Source organism: Ammodytes marinus (genome assembly GCF_949987685.1).
Source record: "Ammodytes marinus genome assembly, chromosome: 13".
In the NCBI taxonomy this organism is placed as follows: domain Eukaryota; kingdom Metazoa; phylum Chordata; class Actinopteri; order Uranoscopiformes; family Ammodytidae; genus Ammodytes; species Ammodytes marinus.
This window is the reverse complement of record NC_137217.1, coordinates 11,304,647-11,327,315: the sequence shown is the minus strand read 5'-3', so window position 1 is coordinate 11,327,315 and position 22,669 is coordinate 11,304,647. Positions and strand designations below refer to the sequence as shown.

At 40.6% G+C, this 22,669-nt stretch overlaps 1 protein-coding gene across 1 annotated transcript in view; it reads right to left on the bottom strand.

The window, feature by feature from the left end:
- Nucleotides 1–22,669, bottom strand: part of LOC307260102 (eukaryotic translation initiation factor 3 subunit H) — a 53,382-nt gene that overhangs the window by 2,106 nt on the left and 28,607 nt on the right. Inside the window, exons 3-6 of the mRNA XM_080040235.1 lie at nucleotides 18,816–18,983; nucleotides 15,431–15,530; nucleotides 12,898–13,047; nucleotides 3,629–3,749 (exon numbers count right to left, since the gene is read on the bottom strand). Of these exons, the coding sequence (XP_079896361.1) occupies nucleotides 3,629–3,749; nucleotides 12,898–13,047; nucleotides 15,431–15,530; nucleotides 18,816–18,983 (539 nt within the window). The remainder of the gene's footprint in view (nucleotides 1–3,628; nucleotides 3,750–12,897; nucleotides 13,048–15,430; nucleotides 15,531–18,815; nucleotides 18,984–22,669) is intronic.

Here is a 22,669-nt window from a genome sequence, read left to right as displayed (position 1 = left end):
ATAATGCTGTCCCAGGTTGCAGTTATTTTACAGACTGCAGCAGTACTTTCTATGTATGTGGCTGTATTTATTTCACTGTCTACCTTTACAAGCCTTTCTGGGCATGCTGCAGGGAAGCCTCCCCTCAGTATGCTACTGGAGCCGCTAGCCTTCACGCTGGGCATTTCACACAACAAGCCGTGTTTGGCTTTAGTTTGATTGTGGAAAAAAACAAACAATTTTGATGTCTGGATTAGAGCACTATTAGGAATATTCTGTTCTGGGGGAATGGATTTACATTTTAGAGGCAAGGTGGGATATATAATGAACAAACTTGACCAGGATTAGAAACCAAGACCCTGATGGCAGAAGAATAAAACGCATACAAAACTATCAGCCCTGTGCTGCATGAATTAAAATATAACTTCTCATGTGTCATATATGAAAAGTTAGATTGTAAAATTGGATACAAGCCATTCTTTTATTGAATAAACAAAAACTTGTTAAATTGATTCTCCCTGCAGTGACACAAAAAACATCTACATTTTGGATCGTAAATACTGTACAAAGTGAGAGATCCGTCACTGCAAAACAAACATTGAAATATGTTCTGCTAAACTCTGCTGTTCGCTTTCCCCTGCCCGTGGCACCAACACTCTGCCTGTGTAAGGTTATGCACTTTATGGCATCAACTTTTACGACGGACCACTTATTTTTTTTATGTGGGCCACTGTGTGACCTTCTGAGCAGCAGCCTCTGCCACATGCTGCCACTGGAACGACTTTTTGGCATTTGAAACACCCACACTGCGTCCACAAGACAACATTCTACAGTATTTATTTGTTTCAACCTCCCAAAAACTATTTTGATTTTCACACTGTGTGAAATTGACTTTTTAAGCCTTTCTGTCGGCATTTGCCATGGTCATTTTCATGAAGTGCAATCAATGAATATTTTAGATTCATTATTTCTTTTTTATGGGCGTTACGTTGTGAAGCCCACATAGGCGCCACCACATTTCTAGTAGGTTGTGATCTATAAAAAGGTAAACGGGTTTAGGACGTGAGTTGAGCGGTTTTATAAATCTGAAAACATTTGCTTGTCATCTGGTGTTTTCAAAAGCTTAAAAGTGTTTAACTGATGACCTTTTTCTGAGACGCCACATTCTTTATGTGTCTTTTTCACACCGACTACAACCAAATGCCTTCCAGGATTTGACTTGCGTTAAAAAATAATTAAATGGTTTAGAAGTAATGACTTGGAAAGAGTTGCTGAATCATCTAATGGTCGCTGAATTGTGTCATTATCCATAAATCACTCTTCCTTGGTTCATAAGATTAACGCATCTAATCTTAGGCAACGGGCTGCCTGCTTCTGTCGATGGGAAAAGAGAAAGAACATAGAAAATAAATAAGAGCGAGTGAGACATTCATTTCTTGATCCAAAGACTAACTAGGTCACAGATTTGCCTTGAACCTCGCTATTTACCAAATATTTGAGAGCTATACATGAACAATAGAGCCCTCTGAGCACAGCACCCTTCCATGATGATTAATAAGGTTCCATTTCTGTGGGAAGCAGCAGGGTCAACAGTACAAGATTACATGGAGCAGGTATTGTAGATGTCTGAAAGGTGTAATGGAGGCTCACTTTCTTTGTCTCGGTGTGCGCGGTTTGTTCATTGAAGAGAAGTGTGTGAAAAATGATAAAAGTAGACACCCTTAAAGCACTCTTCTTTGTGATATTGCGTGTGACATGCGCGTGCGTGTGTATGAGGAGTACGGCTTGCAGGCTATTACGATAGTAAGGTCTGTAGGGGAGTATGATGGATCATAATGGCTGGAGTGTGGGTTATTGGCCCCGCGGATATGTGGGTATATAGGTGTGTGTTTTCTTTCTGTGGTCCAGGTTGTAAACTACTTGTGTGCATATGGTGGACTAGTGGTGGTAACAGATACAAGTTTGTTGTGAGTCAGCCAAGTGTGTGTGACAACTGCGTCTGCATCAGCCGTCGGCCTGAAAAAATGATGACTCAGCCCCGGATTAACATTAATATTGCACACATTTTCTGGTTTCCACTCTCAGGGAATTATGACAGAATGATATAGTTTTTCAGTGAGTCACCTCGAGTCTCAAGACTTCAAGTAAGTTCACACACACATGTGTGTGCGTGTGCACGTGCACGTGTGTGTGTGTGTGTGTGTGTGTGTGTGTGTGTGTGTGTGTGTGTGTGTGTGTGTGTGTGTGTGTGTGCTTTTGTGTTTATGATGCAGCTAGCTAAATTTGAAGTTGCAAATGGTACGTGGCTGACTTCATCTGTGTGTACATCTTGCTGGTCTTTTTGTAGCTTTTGGCTGAGTTTGTGTTCGTAGGTGGTGTGTGTGTTCTTGAGTCTTTTAACACATATGAGTATGTGTGAGACTGTGACTGTGAGTCTGTTACTGCTGCTGCCACCAAATAAATTCAATTTGAGTTTGTGGTGTAACTTGCTGGTACATTAAAAGATACTCATTAAAGAGAAAAAGGACTCCATTTATTATTCATATCTTTAAGTCCATATGCATCTGCTCTCCCTGGGTGTCAGAAGTGTTTGAAGACGAGTATGTCTGGTTATGGAACTTAAATCTGAACACTCCTTTTCACATTATGATAAATGATTGACTATCACAGAAGTAGCCCCAAGTAGTGACAAACATTACAAACCTTTTGACAGGAAAACAGGAGCATTATTCAGGTACGTGTGATTGCATAGCATTTACTTTGGGTCCAATTGCCTAATCACTTGGCATTCAAATCAACATTACAATCATTATGTTTATAAAAAAACAGAACAGAGTTGTTTACTCCTGTGCTCCATTGGTGGAGTGAGGTTTGCTTCCAACCTAGATAAAGACCTGTAATGCCACCGCCAGTCAGTCTTGTCTGCTGCTTAATTTTGTGCAAAATGCCACGTACCCACAGAGCTACAGATGAGGACGAAGACTGCCTACTGCTGTGTATGTGTGAATGCAGCATTACAGTACTATTAGTTTGCCAAAGGAATATATAGGTGATTCAATGTGAGTAGAGTTGTAACAGATACTTAAACTGTAGATATAGATGTTAGTCAAATATTTATACATTTTTAACCTTTGCTGTCTAATGTAGTTACTTCTGGTGTTCCTCAGTGGGTGCATTGTACACTAATGTGTTCGCCTGGGGTAACATATTTGTGTGTGTGTTTGTTTGTGTGTTAGCTGGTGCTTCTGAGGCTTGCCTGCTGTGATTATAGCTGCAAATGGTTGTGTCCAAGGCAGAAAGAAATGTACCTGTTGTTTTCCTGCTGCGTTTCTATTTACGAATGCGTGTGTGTGTGCATTTGTGTGTGTGTGCCTCTGTGTGTTCCTTTCCCTTATAGCCATGCTGCTAAGCTGCTGTTTCTGCTGCCACAGCCACTGCCGTTGCTCACGTGCGTGCGTGTGCATGTGGACAGGTGTTGTAAACTAGCATTTATGCTAATACACTGTAAACAATGCATCTGGTTCGTCCAATGACATTGTCATGTCCATGTCCAAATAAAATCTATTAAACTATGTGGGTGTGTGTGTGTGTGTGTGTGTGTGTGTGTGTGTGTGTGTGTGTGTGTGCGTGCACATTGCGTGACAGTTACCTGGTGCTTCTGTTGCTGTTGCTTGCTCAGGTTGCGGCTGTAGGTGTTATATTTGACTATGTCTTGGCTCATGTCATCCACTCTGTCCATCAGAAGCTGAAGGCTCTTCTCCAAGTGGTTGCTGGAAGAGAAAATGTTGGCAGGTCATTCACATGGGTTTTTGTACTGCCTTCAGCACTTCAATATATGTGGAGAGGAGGAGGAGCAGGGGGGGTTGGGGGTTGGCGCATACCCTGTCACTATTGGAAGCTCCTTTTGGCCCTCCTGAGCCACATCCAACTGACAACCGCCCTACCTGCCTAGTGTGCAAACCTTCACAATGACGCGATAGTGGCTGCAAAACACAGTGTTTCAAATATCAAGACTGAGGGATGTTACGACCACTCCAAGACACCAATCAACAAGGAACCCTGCAGTCAATCTATCATATCCCTGACTCAATCACTACCCTTTCTTCCTCCTTTCAACCATACATTATTATGATAATCAGTACAATGGCGATAAAATGGGCAATGTACAAGTATTGACAAGGTGTGCTCGTTGCAAGAACACCATATTTTAAGCATGTCTATCATCAACTCTTCCCTGATTTTTACTTGAACGTGATCTGCTTGTATACAATTGGTTTGGCTCACATTGAGATAAAAATTATAAAATTTGACAGGTGTAAATGTTGTAGACCAAACAAGTTGAAATGCCCTTGATTGAAGCCAAATTGCACATGGAAATCCCAATTCCTGAAGATAAAAACAAGAACACTCATTGACAGGTGTTCATTCAAAAAGGTCTACGATAACAAGTTATAATACAGATCACTTGTTTATACAAGGGTTCAGTGGGGTTGTAGTGAAGCCACTTCCCTCTATGAACCCCAAATAATATCATCTTGGACCTCCTTCCGTTGACGTAAAGCCCATGAGACTCCCATCCACTAGTGACCACTATGATTGGAAAAACAGTGGCTAGGCACGAGTCTGAGCTTTGTACACGTCCCTTAAGAGACCTGTGGTTTCAAACTGAAAAACGCCACATTCACATTTCTTCTCCAACCGTCTTTGTTTGCCAAACCATGACCTTATCTTTTTAAGTTCATCTCTTCCCAGATATGCTGCTCTCATGTGTCCCAAAGAGACATCTGACATGAAACCTCTCTCCGGTGGTTTGACAGAACTACAGACCCAAGGACCTTTTCCCTTTTGGCCCCCTGTGCTATCTCTCTGCTTTGGTCTCACATGCCTCCCTCTTTCTCCCAACACTGCCTTGCTGACAACATTAAAACACACAACCCCAGCAGCATTCCTCTTCCCTCTCCTCCCATGAGCCCCATTCTTGTAACAGAATGTCTTGCTACCGCCTTTAGTTCAACCTTGACAAGGCTGCAGTGTGTGCTCTGCTCCCTCTTGTACACTCCTCCGTGGAATCATATTGTTTTCATTTATGAATGTTTGGGTGCTACATAATGCAACATGTATAGTGTGTAGAGAAACAGAGTCTGAATGTTTATTTAAATGACTATTGTACCCGCAAGGACTGCCAGGCACTGTGTATGGTTTGGCTGTGTGTACACTCTGCTGATGTTAAGTGTTTTCTGTGCGTGTGAACTGTGAAGTTGTTTGTGTGAATATGTGGAGGAAGAGCAGAGAATGGTTTGGGTGGTTTTAGTTAGTGTCCTCTCTGCTGAGAGATTTTTCCAATTAGCAATTTTGTAAATCAATATTCCTCCTTTACTCCTCGCTTGTCACACTCTCCGTCTTCTGTTGAAAGATGATAAAAAAAAAATAATATTATATAACCTTCCAAGTCTTAGACTCTACAACGTCTCAAAATAAATTACCACTAACCATCTGCACAGCTGCTGCCTCTTCCTCTATTAACTAATCTCTCATACTGGTATGGGGATTTTTGGTATAAACAGGCTCCAGTTCGACCAGAGTTGACCCGAGGCAAACACATCGCCCTGTCAAATTGAGCCAATTTGTTTCATATTTAAAACTTCAGACTCCTGCTGTTAGTCTAAGGCGCTATGAAACAAGCATCCACTTAAAAAGCACAGAAAATGTGAGAGCACCATAACTTGCTGCTGCAGGCTTCATCTGCGGGGAGAACTCTACTGAATGTCCCCTTGAGTTACTTTAAACAATGGCTGTACAACTTTACAAGGGCCTTAGAGTTCCACAATCACATCAAAAGGAAAGGTATGCATGCACGCAACATTTTTAACACTCATTTTCACAAAACAAATGCAGTATTATTGATGCTATGAAGGCGAACGGGTGTGCCATTAAAAAAGGGCATTATCATGGAATTATATAATTCCAAAACAGCAATTACACTAGCTGATGCAATCAGATGACATCAAAGGAGATGTAACTCTGACTTTTGCACAAGTCACTATTAAACTAGTCTGCAATTAATAAATGAATGAACAAACTGCAAGCACTTAAACGACATACTAATGTATTCTAATTGTTAGTAATTATGTCAGAAAGAATTTGTGAGATCCCAGGATGTGTGAAGTCCTTGGCCAGATAAAAAACTTAAATAATTACATTAGTGTGCAGAGAAATTCATACATATGTAAATATTCACATCCTAAAGCCACTCATTATGATCATCAACTTAGTATCCAGCTGACATCAGCCCTCATTCAACTCAAATCACATTTAGATGCAAACACACATACAAATGAAGTCCCTTAAGCTTGCATCGCACAGAGAGGAAAACCTAATGTAACCACATGCAGCCAGATAATTGTATAAACACAGCTGATGATGATTTATAATGCAATTCTCACATGCTTGAGGATCTGTAATACCATCCACAGTTTGGCATGGCACCTGCATGAGGTGTGTGTTAATGTAAGGTATGTGGACTAATATTGTGTAAGGGTTCGGAGTAACATTTTCACAACTTGTTTCACATTTTGGAATAAAAACACGTGTGAAAAGTGTATGATTTTCAGTAGCTCAGTCTGTCTTTCTTTCAGTTTAGACTGGTGAGCCATTTCCCCTCCCATCATGTTTGCCTATGAGGACTGTAGTGTGATCCGTTTGTCAGCCACTCCACCGCAGTGTCAGAGCTGTAAACATGAAAACTGATGGCCCAGGACCATATCCCGCCATAACACTTCCCCACTGTGTCCCTCAGACTGTGCCAGAATTGATTCTTACTGACGAAAGCCTATCTAAAACTATTTCACATCCAGCAATATGCAGGCTAATTTGTGGGCTATGCATTTAATATGTAAGCAAGAGGAAACCATTAAGTCAGAGTGTGATCCTTCACAACATCTGTCGCTTATGTGTTGTGTGTTTGAGCTGGACTGAACAGGAGTGAGTGAGTGAGTGAGTGAGTGAGTGAGTGAGTGAGTGAGTGACTCAGTACACTGGATTTTGTTGTGTAAATCAAGTATTTGACACATACTACTACTTACTAGTTTGATATTGGGAAAACACTAAAGATTTATCAACTTACTAGCTGTTGTGACTGATATTTCAACTAAATCAAATTTAATCTGATGTTTAGTGTGTTAGCCTTCCAGTTTGTTTAGAAAAGACAGAATATTCCTAAAGAAAACAAGCAACTGCACATAATCGTGCACACAACATTTGGATACGTTTCTAAACACTCAAAAACATGTAATTTATGCATGGTTGGAAAACTGCACGCTTAATAATGCAACCTACACTAGTATGCAAAGTCTAGTGATACACTCCAGAGGGTTAAATTATTCAAACAGGTCAGCAGGCATTAAAATCAATCCTGAATTAGAAATCAAAGTCTACCAGGGGATTTCCTATCATCACTGATTCCGTTTTAAGGCCAGGTTGAATGGCAGCCCATACAGTATGCATGGGAATCCAGACCTGTGTCTTTATATTTGCACAGGCCAACAGAGGACACAACTCAAACTGTATTGAAAACTGTAAAAATGGGCTGACGTCAGTAAATGGAAAAAGTTAAAAGTTTAGACAAGAGTTGTTTAACAAAGCTGCCAAGAAAGTGACTTCCAATTCTTGTAATGAAGGTTTTACTTTGATGGAGGCCTTTTAACTGATAGACTGAGGCATAATATGGATCCTTGGCTTGCTTCTGCAGCAGAATAATGTTTTAAAGAATAAATGAAACCTTGATACCACAATGTCCTGACATGAGTTTATAATATTATCTTGGTGGAAAAACTTGCTGTTAAAAAGGCATCCAAAAAAAAATATTTTCTGGCAGATTTATGTTGGGTTTCACACCCTTCCTTTCCTTATGTGCATGCATACCTTACAAACCATTAATTTTGTGTTGAAAAGGAAAAACTACTATTGGATGTGTTGACCAAAAATACCTCTTCTCAAAGTCCATGCCATTGGATGAGGTTTGTCTGTCAATTTTCCCAAAGTGTATTGCATTTACGGCAACAGTTCTGCCATTACCTCCTTTGTGACCCCATTCCCAGTTGTGTCTCTCTGCATGGTCCCCACTTGCCTTCTCATTCTCATAAAGCCTTCCAATTCTAGTCTATTTTCCCCTGCACTCTATCCACTTTTATTTTATTGTATTCATATCATCGGGGGAATTCCCGGCAAAGCAGAAAGTTGTGTTTACATATACTTCCACTATCCAACATTTCTATTCCATCCAACACAGCGATCAGGCGACAGGTCATAGACTGACAAGCTGTTCATTCACACAGGATGAAAGAAAGTAAATATGAGGTTTAAAGGACGATTTATAATGACAAATGGAAGCCACTCCACAGTGGGCAATTTCCATGACGGGTGAAGACCGTGGAAGATGGCCCCACACACAAAAAGCTCCGAGACCTGACATGAAGACCGACTGCGTTGTAACATTGCAAATATAATGGCATTTCAAAAAGCTGTTTGTGTTGAACACACTACATAACTTTACTACAAATTTACAGTCATGCAATCCATCACCGCGATCAACATCATCATCTGTGGTAAGAACAACCCTGTTTGCCGGAGTGAAACTGCAGTCACTCAGCCTTTAGATGCACATGACATTGACAAATGGGGCCGCAGATTGGAAAATGAGACAAAAGGAAAAACATTAAATAAAAGCCATTATCGTTATCTTTCTTTGAAGGGTTGGAAATGAGGAGAAAAGGGTGGGGCTGTCACTAGAAGATGTAGAGAGACAGGCACCACAATCCAACAGAAGAACTGAACAGAGCAGCGCAGCCATCGGACAACTTCACAAAACAATTTCATCTTGCCAGACGTCCCGGAATTCACGCGGGGAAACCTACTGGGAGAGCCAGCCCTGCGTCAGCCTCATTTCTCGGTCACATCAAAAGCTATGTTTCAACTTCAGAGTAGTCATTTGGAAAATGGAAATACATATGCAAAATGGTGGGGTATTCTCCTTGAGTCTAGTTGATCCTTTCTCACATTGCTGTGTTGGTGCAAAGATTAGTTGGTAGGGTACATGCATTCTACATAGCTCTGTCCATAGGGGGTTTCATTCTATTCCTGACTTAACTTGTGCGGCCGTACACAGACGAGAAAAATCGTAACGACTCCGGATGTGCTACTGTGTAAGCAAGCACGGTGTGTTTTTTTGCGCACCAACAGTGTGTAAATCAGCACTTCGAGTCGTTATTGTGATCATTTCTCACACCTGGCCCCTGGGAGTCTTCACAGCTGTTGCTCCACTTGCAGCAGTTTATCTCCATAAATGATTGCTGATAAATTCTCCTGAGACTGATGCTGAGAGCCTCCGAGATCTAAATGAGAGACTCTAACAGACAGTCCTGTGAATTTTTATAGTGGGCTGATATTTGTTCCTATTGTGCTCATTAAGTGATGGAATGTCCCACTTCTTAAGAGTGATTTTTGAGTATATCTGGACGTGGCATTTACTTTAGCTATGGACTTTATATCCCAACCAAACATTCAATACATACACACAGGTGAATTGAGTTCCTGAAGTCAGATAATTGTTCTCTACACTACAATGTGTATTGTGGACAGCAGTTTGTGTGTATAGATATGATCAACCCAACAAATGCTTTTTGGTGTAACTCTAAAATCCACAATACCATCTCACATTTTCCAACAGTTTTTCAATGTGTCTGCAGTACTACAAGACAGATAAAATAATCTATCTCAAAAATCTTGATCTTTAACAACATCAATAAAGTATTTGTCCTAGTGATACATATTGTCTGTGCAGCCACTGCCTCATATAGCCTGGGCCTTGGTACCATTGAGTCCATTATCCTCTTATAAATACTAATAAAACCGCACAAAAGAGCCATAGGGTTGCAGCAGTGGGTGACATATTCCTTCATTACAGCAAACACGGCCAGTGAAGCTGATGCTATGCAGTGTGTTGTTCTTTCTCCAGAGTATTCCAGTTTACATGACAACATCTGACCCTCTCTTCATTAGCGTTGTCAGCTACATATTCAACCTGGTGAAAATGTTCCCAGTCTGACCCAGACATTGTACATTTTTAATTACATTTTTCTACACCTAATGATAGATGGGAAATGAAACTAACAAAGCGGGGTGAACACAGAATGACGAGTGAGATCATTCATTTGCAGGGATCAAAAATGCAGTTGCTGCTATTCCTCTATATTGGGTTTCAGATTAAACTATCCTGGCTGTGGTTATTAATGAAAGAATATTTCACCCAATGCAATAATATGGCTATTCTATATGTTTTAAATTTGGTTTGAAAGACAGCAGCACAGAAGTGAGCTTAGGCACACAAACAATTGTTGTTAATAAGATACATTCTTTGTTGTATTTGGTCTTTTTTTATTTTAGAATCAGCGCGATAAAATAAAAAGATAAAATGAAGCCAGTCTTCCTAAGAAGTGCACGGTGGGTAGAAAATGCATCAATAGACCTCTTGGTCTTTCCAACCAATCAGGTACACTAGAATAGTGTAGAAGACACAGATTAATGCCTTGTAGTGCTCTAATGTCAAATCAATTTTAATTTAGAAGTAGCTTTAACTCATGTCTGTGAATGTAGCCTGTAGGTTTAAAGAAATACTCATGACATGGTTTAAAAGCTTGAAAGGGTGCTTTAACAAGTGCAGAGTTTAGCCTGTTTAAATCGAACCCCGGTGCAGTCTAACACCTGGTGCGGTTTGGCTTGGGCAGTTGTGAACGCATCAATCTGGTGCAGACCAAATCAACTGTTCTGAGCTAGTCCCCTAGGGAATTTATTGAGAGTACACAGGATAACAACAGGTTTAACATGAGGGGTAGAGGACTGATTTGGAATTCTGAAGTCCGATGTCCACTTGACATCTGGGCCGAGGACAACATACAGAATATGCAGAATAAAAAGTCCACAAAAAAAGGAATCCACGAACCCATCCCATTCCTTTTAAGAAGACAGTATTCATAGATGTAGATGTGCTGAAGGGGACACTTTGAGAAATAATCTATTTCCCTCCTGATTAACTACAGTGGTAAAAACTGTTAGATCACATACATGTTGCCTGCAGTGTCGGTGTTACATTAGAACATTTCCAGCAGGATTGGTCAGGATATATTTATTTTATAGAGGACATTTTGTAGGCAAAGCCACACATTGCTACCACACATGAACATCTTGTGAATGTTAGTACCCCGGGAAAAAAATTATTGGAAATGTTCTTAGTGCAGATAGTAGGGGTGGGAAAAATAATCGATTTTTCGATGCATTGCGATTCTCTCTCTAACGATTCCGAATCGATTCAGATAAATAAATAAACGGAATTCATTATTTTTTTTGTCTGAGAGCTGAATTCCAAGCCATACTTTTTGCACAATCCTATAGAAACATGATTTACAAGAGTTGAAAGAAAATTAAACTGAATCGGTTTAGTTTTTACTAGAGGTGGGCATAGATTAATTTTTTTAATCTAGATTAATCTAGATTAATTTTGGAATTAATCTAGATTAATCTAGATTAAAATGTCTCATTTGAATTCATTCATAATATGTGTGTGCTCCTAAATAATGACTCAAAGTAAGTCTTTGAGAACGTGTTTCTCAAGCTGTGGCGCATCAGACCAGGGGCTCATCTGCTTGAGGAAGCTGTTCTACTATGATAATTGGTGATGAAAATAAATAATGTTCAACAAGATGTTACTTAGTAACGCGTTACCGGCATCGGACCTCTTTTTTCAGTAACGAGTAATCTAACGCGTTACTATCTCCAAACCAGTAATCAGATTAAAGTTACTCATCAAAGTCACTGTGCGTTACTTTTTCTGTAATTTTCCTTAGTGAAACATTTTACATAACTGCACAAATGACTGCGATTGCGATTTTATGTAAATAAATGTGCACGCATGTGTCTCTAAACGCTCCAACTGCTCCAACCGCTCCTCTCGTCTTTTTGGTAGCGCCCCTCTCTGACATGCAGCGTGTGTGTGTGCGCCTGTGTCTGTGTCTGTGTGTGTGTGTGTGTGTGCAGCAGCAGCATTACGGCCGAACTGTGGCGCAAAACAAAGTTTTCCCCCCGATGAAATATAGCGTCTGCTAAGGGGATATTTAGGATTCGGGTACGGTGACGTTGAAGAGATAGAAGTGTTTAAAACTTGGAAACTTATAGTCACGTGGCGACCGGTGGCCACACACACCCACCCTGCGTTCCAATACCCGATTGTGTCGTGGGCAAGTGATGGAGAGAGAGAGCGGCGGGTGTGTGAGAGAATAAAGGCTCCTCAAGTGTCAACAACGGCCCCCGGCTATTATTATCTCCCCTGAGCCGAACAGGAGGTGGAATAAGAGATTAACGGCGATATTTTTTTTATCGCCGATAAGAGTCTTGCGTTAACGAAGCACGTTAACGCCGATAACGGCCCACCACTAGTTTTTACATACTTCCATATTGTGTTGAAATGCCAGCTGCATTGATTATTGCACTGTTCATAGAAAGTCATATTTGTGACAAGAAAAGCTTTTTCTCTAATACAATATTAGAGAAGGCATTTCATCTGTTGATTGTCTTTAATGATCATTACAAAAGTAGGAAGTGATTAGCAAACTGAGATATGTGTATAAATATATTTTTTGAAAATCACACATGGGTATGTACGTAAAAATAAATTGCATCAAGATGCATTGATAATCGATTTTGAATCGAATCGTTGACCTCTGAATCGGAATCGAATCGTGAGGTGCCAAGAGATTCCCACCCCTAGCAGATAGCAGGGGGCACCTGCAATCAGACTTAACGTTATTACAACCAAGGTCTCTAGCATTAAGCCTCCCTGGTTAATGGCTGCATGCGCTCATGTCTGACCTGCTTGAGAGGTTGAGCAGTTCGTGCTTGTCGTGGACGGTGGACTTCTCCTCCAGATCAAACAGCAGGGCACTGATGAGGTGGGAGTTCTTGATGATAATAGGCACCTCTTCGAACATATTCTCAAAGCCAATGTTAGCCTTCTTTAACCTGGAGATGGAGGGAAAGGAGAACATAGGTTACATTAGGATATGTTACAGAGGACTGCAAAGTTTGTGCCAATTCCAAAATGGTGTTAAATAATTAACTGTTCACTCAATTCATTGTGTGCATTAAAAAAAGGTGGCGTCAGAGACAAAATGACTTAAATCGTAAGTTAAAAGAGAGTGGATTGGGCCAAGCAATTACTATTTCAAGTTCTAAGACAATCTGTTTATTTGAGAGCCGGGATCCCTTCAGGTCTGCATTTGACATAACCACAATTAATTGTTGTTCACATGATTGTAGAGAAAAGTTGTCAATGAGGCGTTACTCCGCGACCAAATAAAAGTAAAACGTTATGCATGTAGATATCTGAAAACAGTGTGATGTGAAAGGATGTCCAAATTGCCCGTCCCCAACAATGTTACACTCAGTAGCCTTAATGGCTCTTTATGGGCCCTGCTGATAAGTGTGCAATGCACCGACAGATATTTAACCGACTTCTTGTTCCTCAGGAGCTAAAAGCTGTGTCTCCCTGCCTCTCTCTATCTCTATCTCTGAAATGGGCCTGTTAACACAAAATGGAACTTTAAACTTTGCTTAATGTCTCACATAAATCCAATAGCATTGACCCACTGTCTTGGTTCAGCCTGTCACTTTTTTTTCCCACAGTGCACAAGCTACAAACTAATGTCTGTATATGTCTAATGTTGGCTTGTTAAAAGTGTCTCGTTTGTTATGGGGTCAATACACTCATTGAGTTAATCCACCGTGTGCACTGTACCGTTGACACAGACGTTCGTATTACGTTAGCCTCTGTGATAGGGATGTGGCGGATCATCTGATTTTTGAAAAGGTTGTTTTGTCAACAGACACATTTAGGAGGAAGCTGAGGCTAAGGAAGTGGATACTCCTGCCTCTGAATTAATAAAAACAGCATTAAGGGAAATATATATGACATAAAAGCTAATTAAAATGTACAATGTCAAGCTTTTTGACATTTCTGAATATAACAACTTTATTCAAATGCTTGCAGAGCAATCTAAATCGGCATCTATCAGGAAAGGGAAGCTTATTCTAGGCAGGACAAATTGCTCAACCCTACTGGACTCACTGGCACACATAATGCCATGCTCTTTCCCAAGTTGGGCCCTGCTGGACAAAGCCAAAGGTTGACTCCACCGGCCGAATAATTTGATGCTTCATATTGTGTACCGAAGTGGAGGCTATTGACCACTGCCTCTGTAGCAGACTCGGAGGGGTAGTTCAAAGGGATGGCTCTATTCAGCATTCATCTATTCCTGCCTTTTATTTTCAAAAAAAGGTGCCCAATATATTCAAGAAATATGTATCATCAAGTTAACCAACATAACACTGATTTTTTCCCCAGCACCTTGTTGAGGCGAAGGGGTAGCTGAGGGGCTTTTGAAGTTCTGCATCTTTGCATGAAATATTGGTATACTGATTTTCAGTCTATTCTGAGAATAATAGGATAGCGGCAAGATTGTTGTTATTGTGGAGATATTGTCCTTTCCTGCCCAGAGCTGCCCTCTCTCAATCATGGCCTTGTTCAGAACACTGATAACTACAGATAGGTGCTGTAATAAATCATAGCAACTAATAAAAAGCTGCAGAAATTACAGGGTCCAAGCACACAGGGTCAATATAACAGAGTGGCTGGCAACAGAGACACACACTGGTGCAGGAATACACAGGAAATGGGAAAGAGAAATGAAATGATGCAGTTGAAATGTCCCTTCTCTTGCTTTTAGGGGATTTAAAAACATACATCTCACAATGTGTGTGTGTGTGTGTGTGTGTGTGTGTGTGTGTGTGTGTGTGTGTGTGTGTGTGTGTGTGTGTGTGTGTGTGTGTGTGTGTGTGTGTGTGTGTGTGTGTGTGTGTGTGTGTGTGTGTGTGTGTGTGTGTGTGTGTGTGTGTGTGTGTGTCTCTTCACGCATTAGTCAGTTTGCTCACTTCGACTACCCAGCCTGGGAAAAATAGTCCCCTCATTATATTCATTTTAGCTGCAATTTAAAAGCAATTACCACAAGCCTGGAGGTCAGAAAGAGGCAGGAACATGGTACATTTGTTTGACGGGCAGGGGCGACCCGATATATCATCATCATCAGCATCAATGTCCACCTGCTATGTAATGCCTCCCTGGTGGATGCACAAGCCTATATGTGCATCTATTGAATTAGCAAAATCAAAGGAGTGAAGAGGCCACACATTTAATTCCGTATGCCAGTAACCAATGGCAGCCCATGTGCTCATATTAAGGCCCAAATGAAAACCCCAAGAGTTTTTCTTGTGTGAACATCTACACTTTTAGGTGAAATCCCCCCAAACGGCGTCTTTATGTGTGTGTGCGCCGCTATGAGCTACTCACCCCTCAGGAGTAAAATCCTTCTCTTTGCAGATCTCCATGAGTTTTGGGGTAAGCCTGTAGGCCTTGAGGGACAGGGAACCTTGGGCCGTCTTTATTGGGTCTAGAATGGAGAGAGGGAGAGCGAGATAGAATATGTTATATCATTATATATATATTAAACTTGTCCTATAATTATAATCAATTCATCATTCATTCCTGGGTTTAGTCTGAATAATCCAGTGCAGGCAGTATATTCTATATGCAGTACTTGGATACATATCAAGGTTTATCCATTAATACACCATCCGACCTCCACTGCTGGCCTGCTCTGAGCCATCTACTGAAGGAGTCATGGGTTAAGTGCCTGGGCCTAAAGGATGCTTAAGCATGTCTGGCTGTTTTGAGAACATCCGCTGTTGAGTTTCTGCATCCCATATTTCCCTGGTCCTCACGGTTATCCATTACTATTCCATTGAACAACTGCTTCCAACTGACCCCACTACAAGTCCAGTGCTTATTATATGTTACCTTGCTGGGTTATCAAAGTATTTCCCTCAAAGTAGCACAGAATGTACATGAAAATAAAAAAATATATACAAATAATGTTTCATCCTTAGAGAGAGAAAGGCTCAGACAAGATGACAGCCACCAAAGCCCTGTTCACTTCCCAACAACAGCCAACTGTGATGCCTTTTGCCAACAGCATGGCCAGTCCCAAACAAGCCAATCAACACAGCCAAGACAACTCTCTCCTATCCATTCAACACGGCATCTAGATTGAGCTCCTAAAGGCCTCTAGATGTATGAAAGGGAAACCTTACCCTTCCCACAAGGAAAGGCTAGAACCATTGTAGAGAACGGGTCAGTCTTTCCATACAGTATATATATATATATATAAAAGGCTTTCTGTAAATCAATGCAAATAAGCTGCATACTATAAAACAGGGAGAGGGTTTGTTTCAGTTCTGTCTAGACAATCATTTGGATTGCAACATTTCACAAAGCAAAATTCAAACTGAAGGAGGTGCACACATTGCTGACACAGACTAATAATCTACCGGGGTCCTTTTCTGTTGGGTTTCTGTATTCAAGAAACCACATTCACAGATCTAGTTCTCCAGTAAATTGACAGCGCATTGCCAAGGTCTGTGCCGTTTTACATCTCGGGTAAACTCTGGTCTCATTCAGAAGACTCAGATCATCAATAAAAAAGTGCTACTCTGGGAATTAACGTCGCAGTTCCATAAAGTTGAGGACTTACAACAGACAGAATAAAACAGCAAATGGTGAAAACAAGAAGCAGCAGGGACAGACATATACTGACTTTTACTCCCTAGTATGGAGCAAGGGCCACATATACTGGGTTCTACCGTTCCCACAATGCAACTACCAAGTGTGATTAACCAAATCGTCAGTTACACCTAAATGTCCACTTCCTTCAATTCTAGTGTCCTGTATAGAGTGAAAGCTTCTTGTTGAAATGACAGCATTCCTGATGACTTCATCAGGGTTAGTTATTCAAACCTCTAAGCTACAAGAAGACATTGATCATACACGTGTTTGCACAGGCCGAGTAAAAATCGTCATTACAATTAAACTGGACCTCGCAGTAGAGTGCCCCTTTACATCTTGTAAACAACGATAGCAAATTTAAGAATGGTATAACACTTAAAAGCTTGCTTCTGATGAAGTTCAATGCCTGACCAGTTGGACTCTTAAGTCCCTGACCTGAAAACTATGAACTTGCTAAGAGCTGTTCCAATTTTGCCCTGTGCTTGCCCAGCTTGACCTCTTCAACTGTTCCCCTCATGTTGTCATGGCAAACATATTTAACCAATCGGTTTAACAACCGACTCCAATTCCAAGCTGTCATTGGACGGAAGCTATTAACTCGCCAGTTGGCCACCTGATTGATTCGTTCATCAGCATAAAAAGAAAGGAGCGCTAATGACGACGGAAACAAAAACAAAATCAATTTTCCTTCCTTTTGACTTTAAAACAGAGAAAATGTCAATTATTCTGAGGTCCTTTGATCCATTAAGCGCTGCATTATTGACTGACATTAACAGAAGCCCTCGTTACAAATGAGAAAGGGCTGACTGCACGGCTGAGTGGCTCACTGGCTGGCAGGACTAGATCAGAGGGGTTCATATGTCAGCGTGTTAAAATTAATATTTGCCCATCAATTCTCAGAATACGACAACCCCGAAAGAGAGAATTAACAGGGGAGAGTTCCTTTTCACTCCCTAACAGTGAAACATTGATGAAATTCGGGGCTGTTAGTCTGTTTTTTTTATTATTTATTTTTAAAATGACAATTCCAGTTGTCTCTTCCGTCTTGACTTGGGATGAGTGGATAAACACCTAACTGTTTAATGAAACACTGTGTGACTTTCTGTGTCACTTGGCCGTACTTTTCACTTTTGCTTTTTTTGTTATAAAACTGAAGGAGGCAAACTCACATGAACATTATGATGCACTTATACATGCACATGATGATAAGTGAAATACGGGATAAAAATACTATCATGAAAAAGACCATCTTTTTGCTTGAAGTCATAAAGACACAAGCAATTATTATCATGAAATGTAAGCATTGTTTTTTAACCATTTGTGTGAACCTTAAAAAATATTTTACCACATCCGTTGCACTGCTAACCAGAGCAGAATATCAAGACTCCTCAGCAACAGTGCTGTTTTTAGACCTATAGAATTCCTTACAGGTCTTTGCCTATTCTGCTGGAACCAATTTACAAAAGCATGAATTTCTGTCATAAGTGGTCAACAGTAAGTGGTGGAAAAGTTGTGAGACAGGTGAACTTTAAAAGCAGCGGTTCTGCTCTATACATTCTTGTTCTTTTACAGATTAATAATACATTCCCAGTTTGTAATGGAGAGACCTGTACTAATTGATGAATGTATAGTCTTGGTCTTTCGAACACACGGATTGCTCACAGGTTTACATTTAGGTGACCACTTGCCCTTTTCCGCCATTAAAAAAACACCTTAACTTCTACTGTCATTTAGGAACTCAAACTTGGTATTGCTTTTATTGTCTTTTGACATTTCAGGGTATAACATTACCAACAAAAATAGGCTTTCTGATTACTTAAGTTATTTGTAATGGTATTTGATCTTCACTTCTGCTTCAACATGGACAAACATTTCAAAAGATAAGGAGACTATTCCATGGTTGGTTACTAACAGATTGTATTTTCAGCATAATGGTGCTTTGTTGTCTGGACAAATGCCATCTTTTCTTTAACGTGGAGTGACAGTCTCCACCTTATGGACATTTTGGGGGTTGTCCTCTTGTGTCTTGTGTTTGGGTAGGATATCATGGGCAATGGTATGAGGGAAAAGCAATCTATTAACATTCCCCAGTATTCTGTGGAAGTTTACTTACCATAGATGAGCACAACGGACTCTTCGATGGCGTGCTGGTAGCTGAACTGGGAGTCGAGCAGCGCCCGGCTGACAAAGGAGCCATAGAAGGTGGACTGGTACCAGCCCACATGCAGATGGTCTATGTTGACGTGACGCAGAGAACGCATCATCTCCATCTGGTACTGGACTATATGCACACACAGAGAGAGAGAGCGAGAGAGAGAGAGAAAGAGAGAGAGAGAGAGAGAGAGAGAGAGAGAGAGAGAGAGAGAGAGAGAGAGAGAGAGAGAGAGAGAGAGAGAGAGAGAGAGGGGAAAGTCAGAGGAATGGGACAGAAAGAGGGAAAAAAAAGAAACATTTTAATTCCGATTTTTTTTTTCGATCTGTGAATATCTAGTCTCCATCTGGAAATTGGACATGGTGGGTGAACAGAAATGTGACAAACATGAGAAATACAGCAAAAACAAATAACTAAAAAGAATCGAAGAAATTAAGGAGAAAGGCTTTGAAACAGAGAAAAAACTAAAAGGCTTTTGTTATCAAGTGTTGGTTGCAGAGATGTCCAATACAAACACCAACTGGAATCATCACAAGTCACCCTTTGGTTCCTTATGTTAGTAAATAAATAGATCCTGGTAGATAGAAAGGGGCCGCTAGATAGATACACAGACAGGCTTCAGCTACCGGAGAGAGAGAAGGATGGATGCATTGCGAGGAGAGCCATTTCATTTCGCCAGACACAACTTAAGGACGCAGAGCCAGAAATATAAACAACCTGCCACGCCGGCTATCAGTAACAACCCAAAGCCAGGGAGCAAAACAGCATCTCCATGCGGGCCTAGCTGGAGGAGGTTGATAAATCAGGGTGCTATTGGGCAGCTGTGGTCCCATGGAATCCCAGTCTGTAGGGCACATCTTTTCTCCTGTTGGGCTGTTAACGAGAACAAACCACAGCATAGGTGGAAAAGAGAGATGGCGCAAATCGGAAAGAAAGAAAAAAGAGAAGCTGGACAGATGAGCATGTCAGAAAGACAGGAAAATGGTGAACGCATGAAATAGGGAGAAGTTAAGAGGGAAAAAAAGAGGTACAAAAACTTGATTTCATTTTATTAAAAAAGCTAAAATTTCTCCTTTGGCTTCTTTCTAATGGCCTTCATTCCAAATATATTAAAGCTGCAGTTGGTCCCTTTTAGGAATTTGACCTCCAGAGTTCTTGTAGCACATATAATGAGGTTTCAGTAGCAGCAGGGTCTGGATTTAATCTTTTATTTTATCATTTCTATTTGTTTATCCACCTCCCACAAACACACACACTTTGTCTGTCATTAGGTCTACTGCCTCTGCTGTATGCCACACAGAAAAACAAACGACACTGTTCGGTCGGCCTACAATTACACATTCAACCTCCCTGCAGCAGGAGTGCGGCGCGGGGAGAAGGGCTGTGCTGAGGGGCTTCATTCCTCCTGACAAAGTCCCTCTGAATTTGAACAACATCTGGATGGGAGCGCTGGATGAGGACAGACAGGCGGAGAGGCCCCCCTATTCACGGCCCATCCTGCCGAGATGGACTGGATGTACCAATCTAGCCGTTTAATCTAGCCTTTTATATCGTGATTGACATGGTCAGAGAGACAAAAGCAAGCAGGGAAGATGGATGGGTGAATGTATGGGGGAAGAGATGGGACGGAAACTGTGGGAATTGAGGAAGATGGGTCGTATGCGGGGAGAAACGAGAGATTGCAGACCGTGTAGCAATTGTGTGACAAACCACATGAGGAGGGGGGTTGTGTGTGTGTGTGTGGGTGGGTGTTTCTAAGCTGTGACTCCTAAATGGAGTAGCATATCAGTGATTCTTGAGAAGTGAGCCAAAACAGGGTGCAATGTTGAAAAAATTAAATTACATGTATGTATCCAACATATACTAAGCTACTGAGCTAAGCTTTGACACAACCTCCCAGCATTAGTTTTTTTTTACATCATTGGCCTATCACCACCGTCAGATGTCAACTCAGTCAGATTTCCTGTCCGACGGTGTTGACATATTTAACGTTTCTTAAACATACCAAATGGAATTTATCTAGAAACCATTTGGTTTTTCAGTTGATGTTAGGTGCTAGTATGAACTACTTCAGGAAAATAAAATTATCAAAACATTTCAAATAACTTAACAGAAATTGTAAGTCGGTGTTGACATATCATGGTTGTGACACAGGACTTTCAAGATTCGGAATGTAAAATATTCTAAAACTACAACACTTAACAGAGCCTGTCTGACTCTAATGTACTCTGCAGAGGTAGAATTTGACAAGAGGTCCTTCAAAGTGACAGCTGCCCCTTATTTCGCCTGATTTTATTACATTTTACATAATGAAATGTCTGACGGTGTTGACATACAGTAAAGTGGTCCCACCACTTAGAATCCTTATAAAACATGAATGTGTTGTAGAAAAACTGTTTTTATTGATATGAGAGATTATTTAGTGTTGCTTTTGATGAAAAAAAGCTATTTTTAATAATTCAAGTGCATTTTAATAGAGGTTTAATTGCATATGAAAGATTGAAACCTTCTCTGAGGACACACTGTTTTGGACGTCGTGAGAAGATAACAAGTGTCATATATTTGACATAATAATGATCAAATTAAATTTAAGGGGATAATTGTGCTCCAGACATTCTATTCTTAATCCCTAATAACATATACAATTTTAAATATTTTTAGTTTTAAACATTACAGCAGTTACATATGGAAGACTGCCTTTTGTCCCGGTTCTCAAGAATCACTGATATATGTATACAATGAAAAGTAAAGTATACTCCATAGAGGAAAAATTGCTAGTGGGGTCAGCAGGTGGGAGAAGTTTTGAGTGTCTTCTTTGTAATTCTGAGTCTACATTGAAAAATTAGAAAAAGTGAGATTTAAAAGCGCGGAGTGGGTAAGAAAAGTTACAAAAAAGGCAAAGGGGAGCGCATTAGGGAGCAGATAAGACTTAAATAGTTAGTGTGTTTGAGTGTGGCTCTGCCCAGGGCCAAGCTCGCAGCGGACCCCATGACACAAGGAGTTCAATGGAGCGGGATGGCAGCCTGCCTGCCACCTAACTACTGTATCGGTCTTCTGCACCTCTGTGCCAATCAGTATGTGTACTTACCTCTCAGGCGCCACTGATGCGTATACCTGCCCCAGCACCCCTATCATTAGCAGGAAAACTGTGCACAAAGTGATCTGTCTCTAAAGCGAAAGCTGAAGGCTGCAGGATTGACAACAGAGGCAGGAAAACCGATCAGCTGTATCTCCCGTTATCCAATCCTCAATTCCCTCACCAGTTCTATAGGACCTTGATGTGAGTACATTACAATATATTTTTAGATGTATCCCTTATTATAAACAAAATAGATGGATTGTGTTTTTGTTTTTATTTACAACTTCTCGTATTTACTCATCAATTATGCATCAGATTTCTGGGCTTGTTTTGAACTTTGTGTGACACTTACTTGCACCATAAAAAAATTTTTTTTATAAATGAAGCAACACAGGACGTCGATGCTAACAGTCAATGATGCTTTTCGGAAATGTCTTTAATTTGTTTAAGATGCACTTAAGTATTTGTTGTGATTGTTTTTGTATTATGAATCGTGGTGAAATGGAAGTGTAAATGCCAACTCATTTTTTTATTAAAGCTCCCATATTATACACTTTTCGGTTCTATTATACACCATATTATATGGTCTTAGTGGTCCCTAATACGTTTTTCTTTAATTGTTTGCTGAAAAAAACTTTCAGATAATTTATTGTACTATGCTGATGTTCAGCTAATATCACAATGGCCTATTTTTTAAAAAGAGCTGCAGCTCCCCTCGTAAATATACAATCTTTGA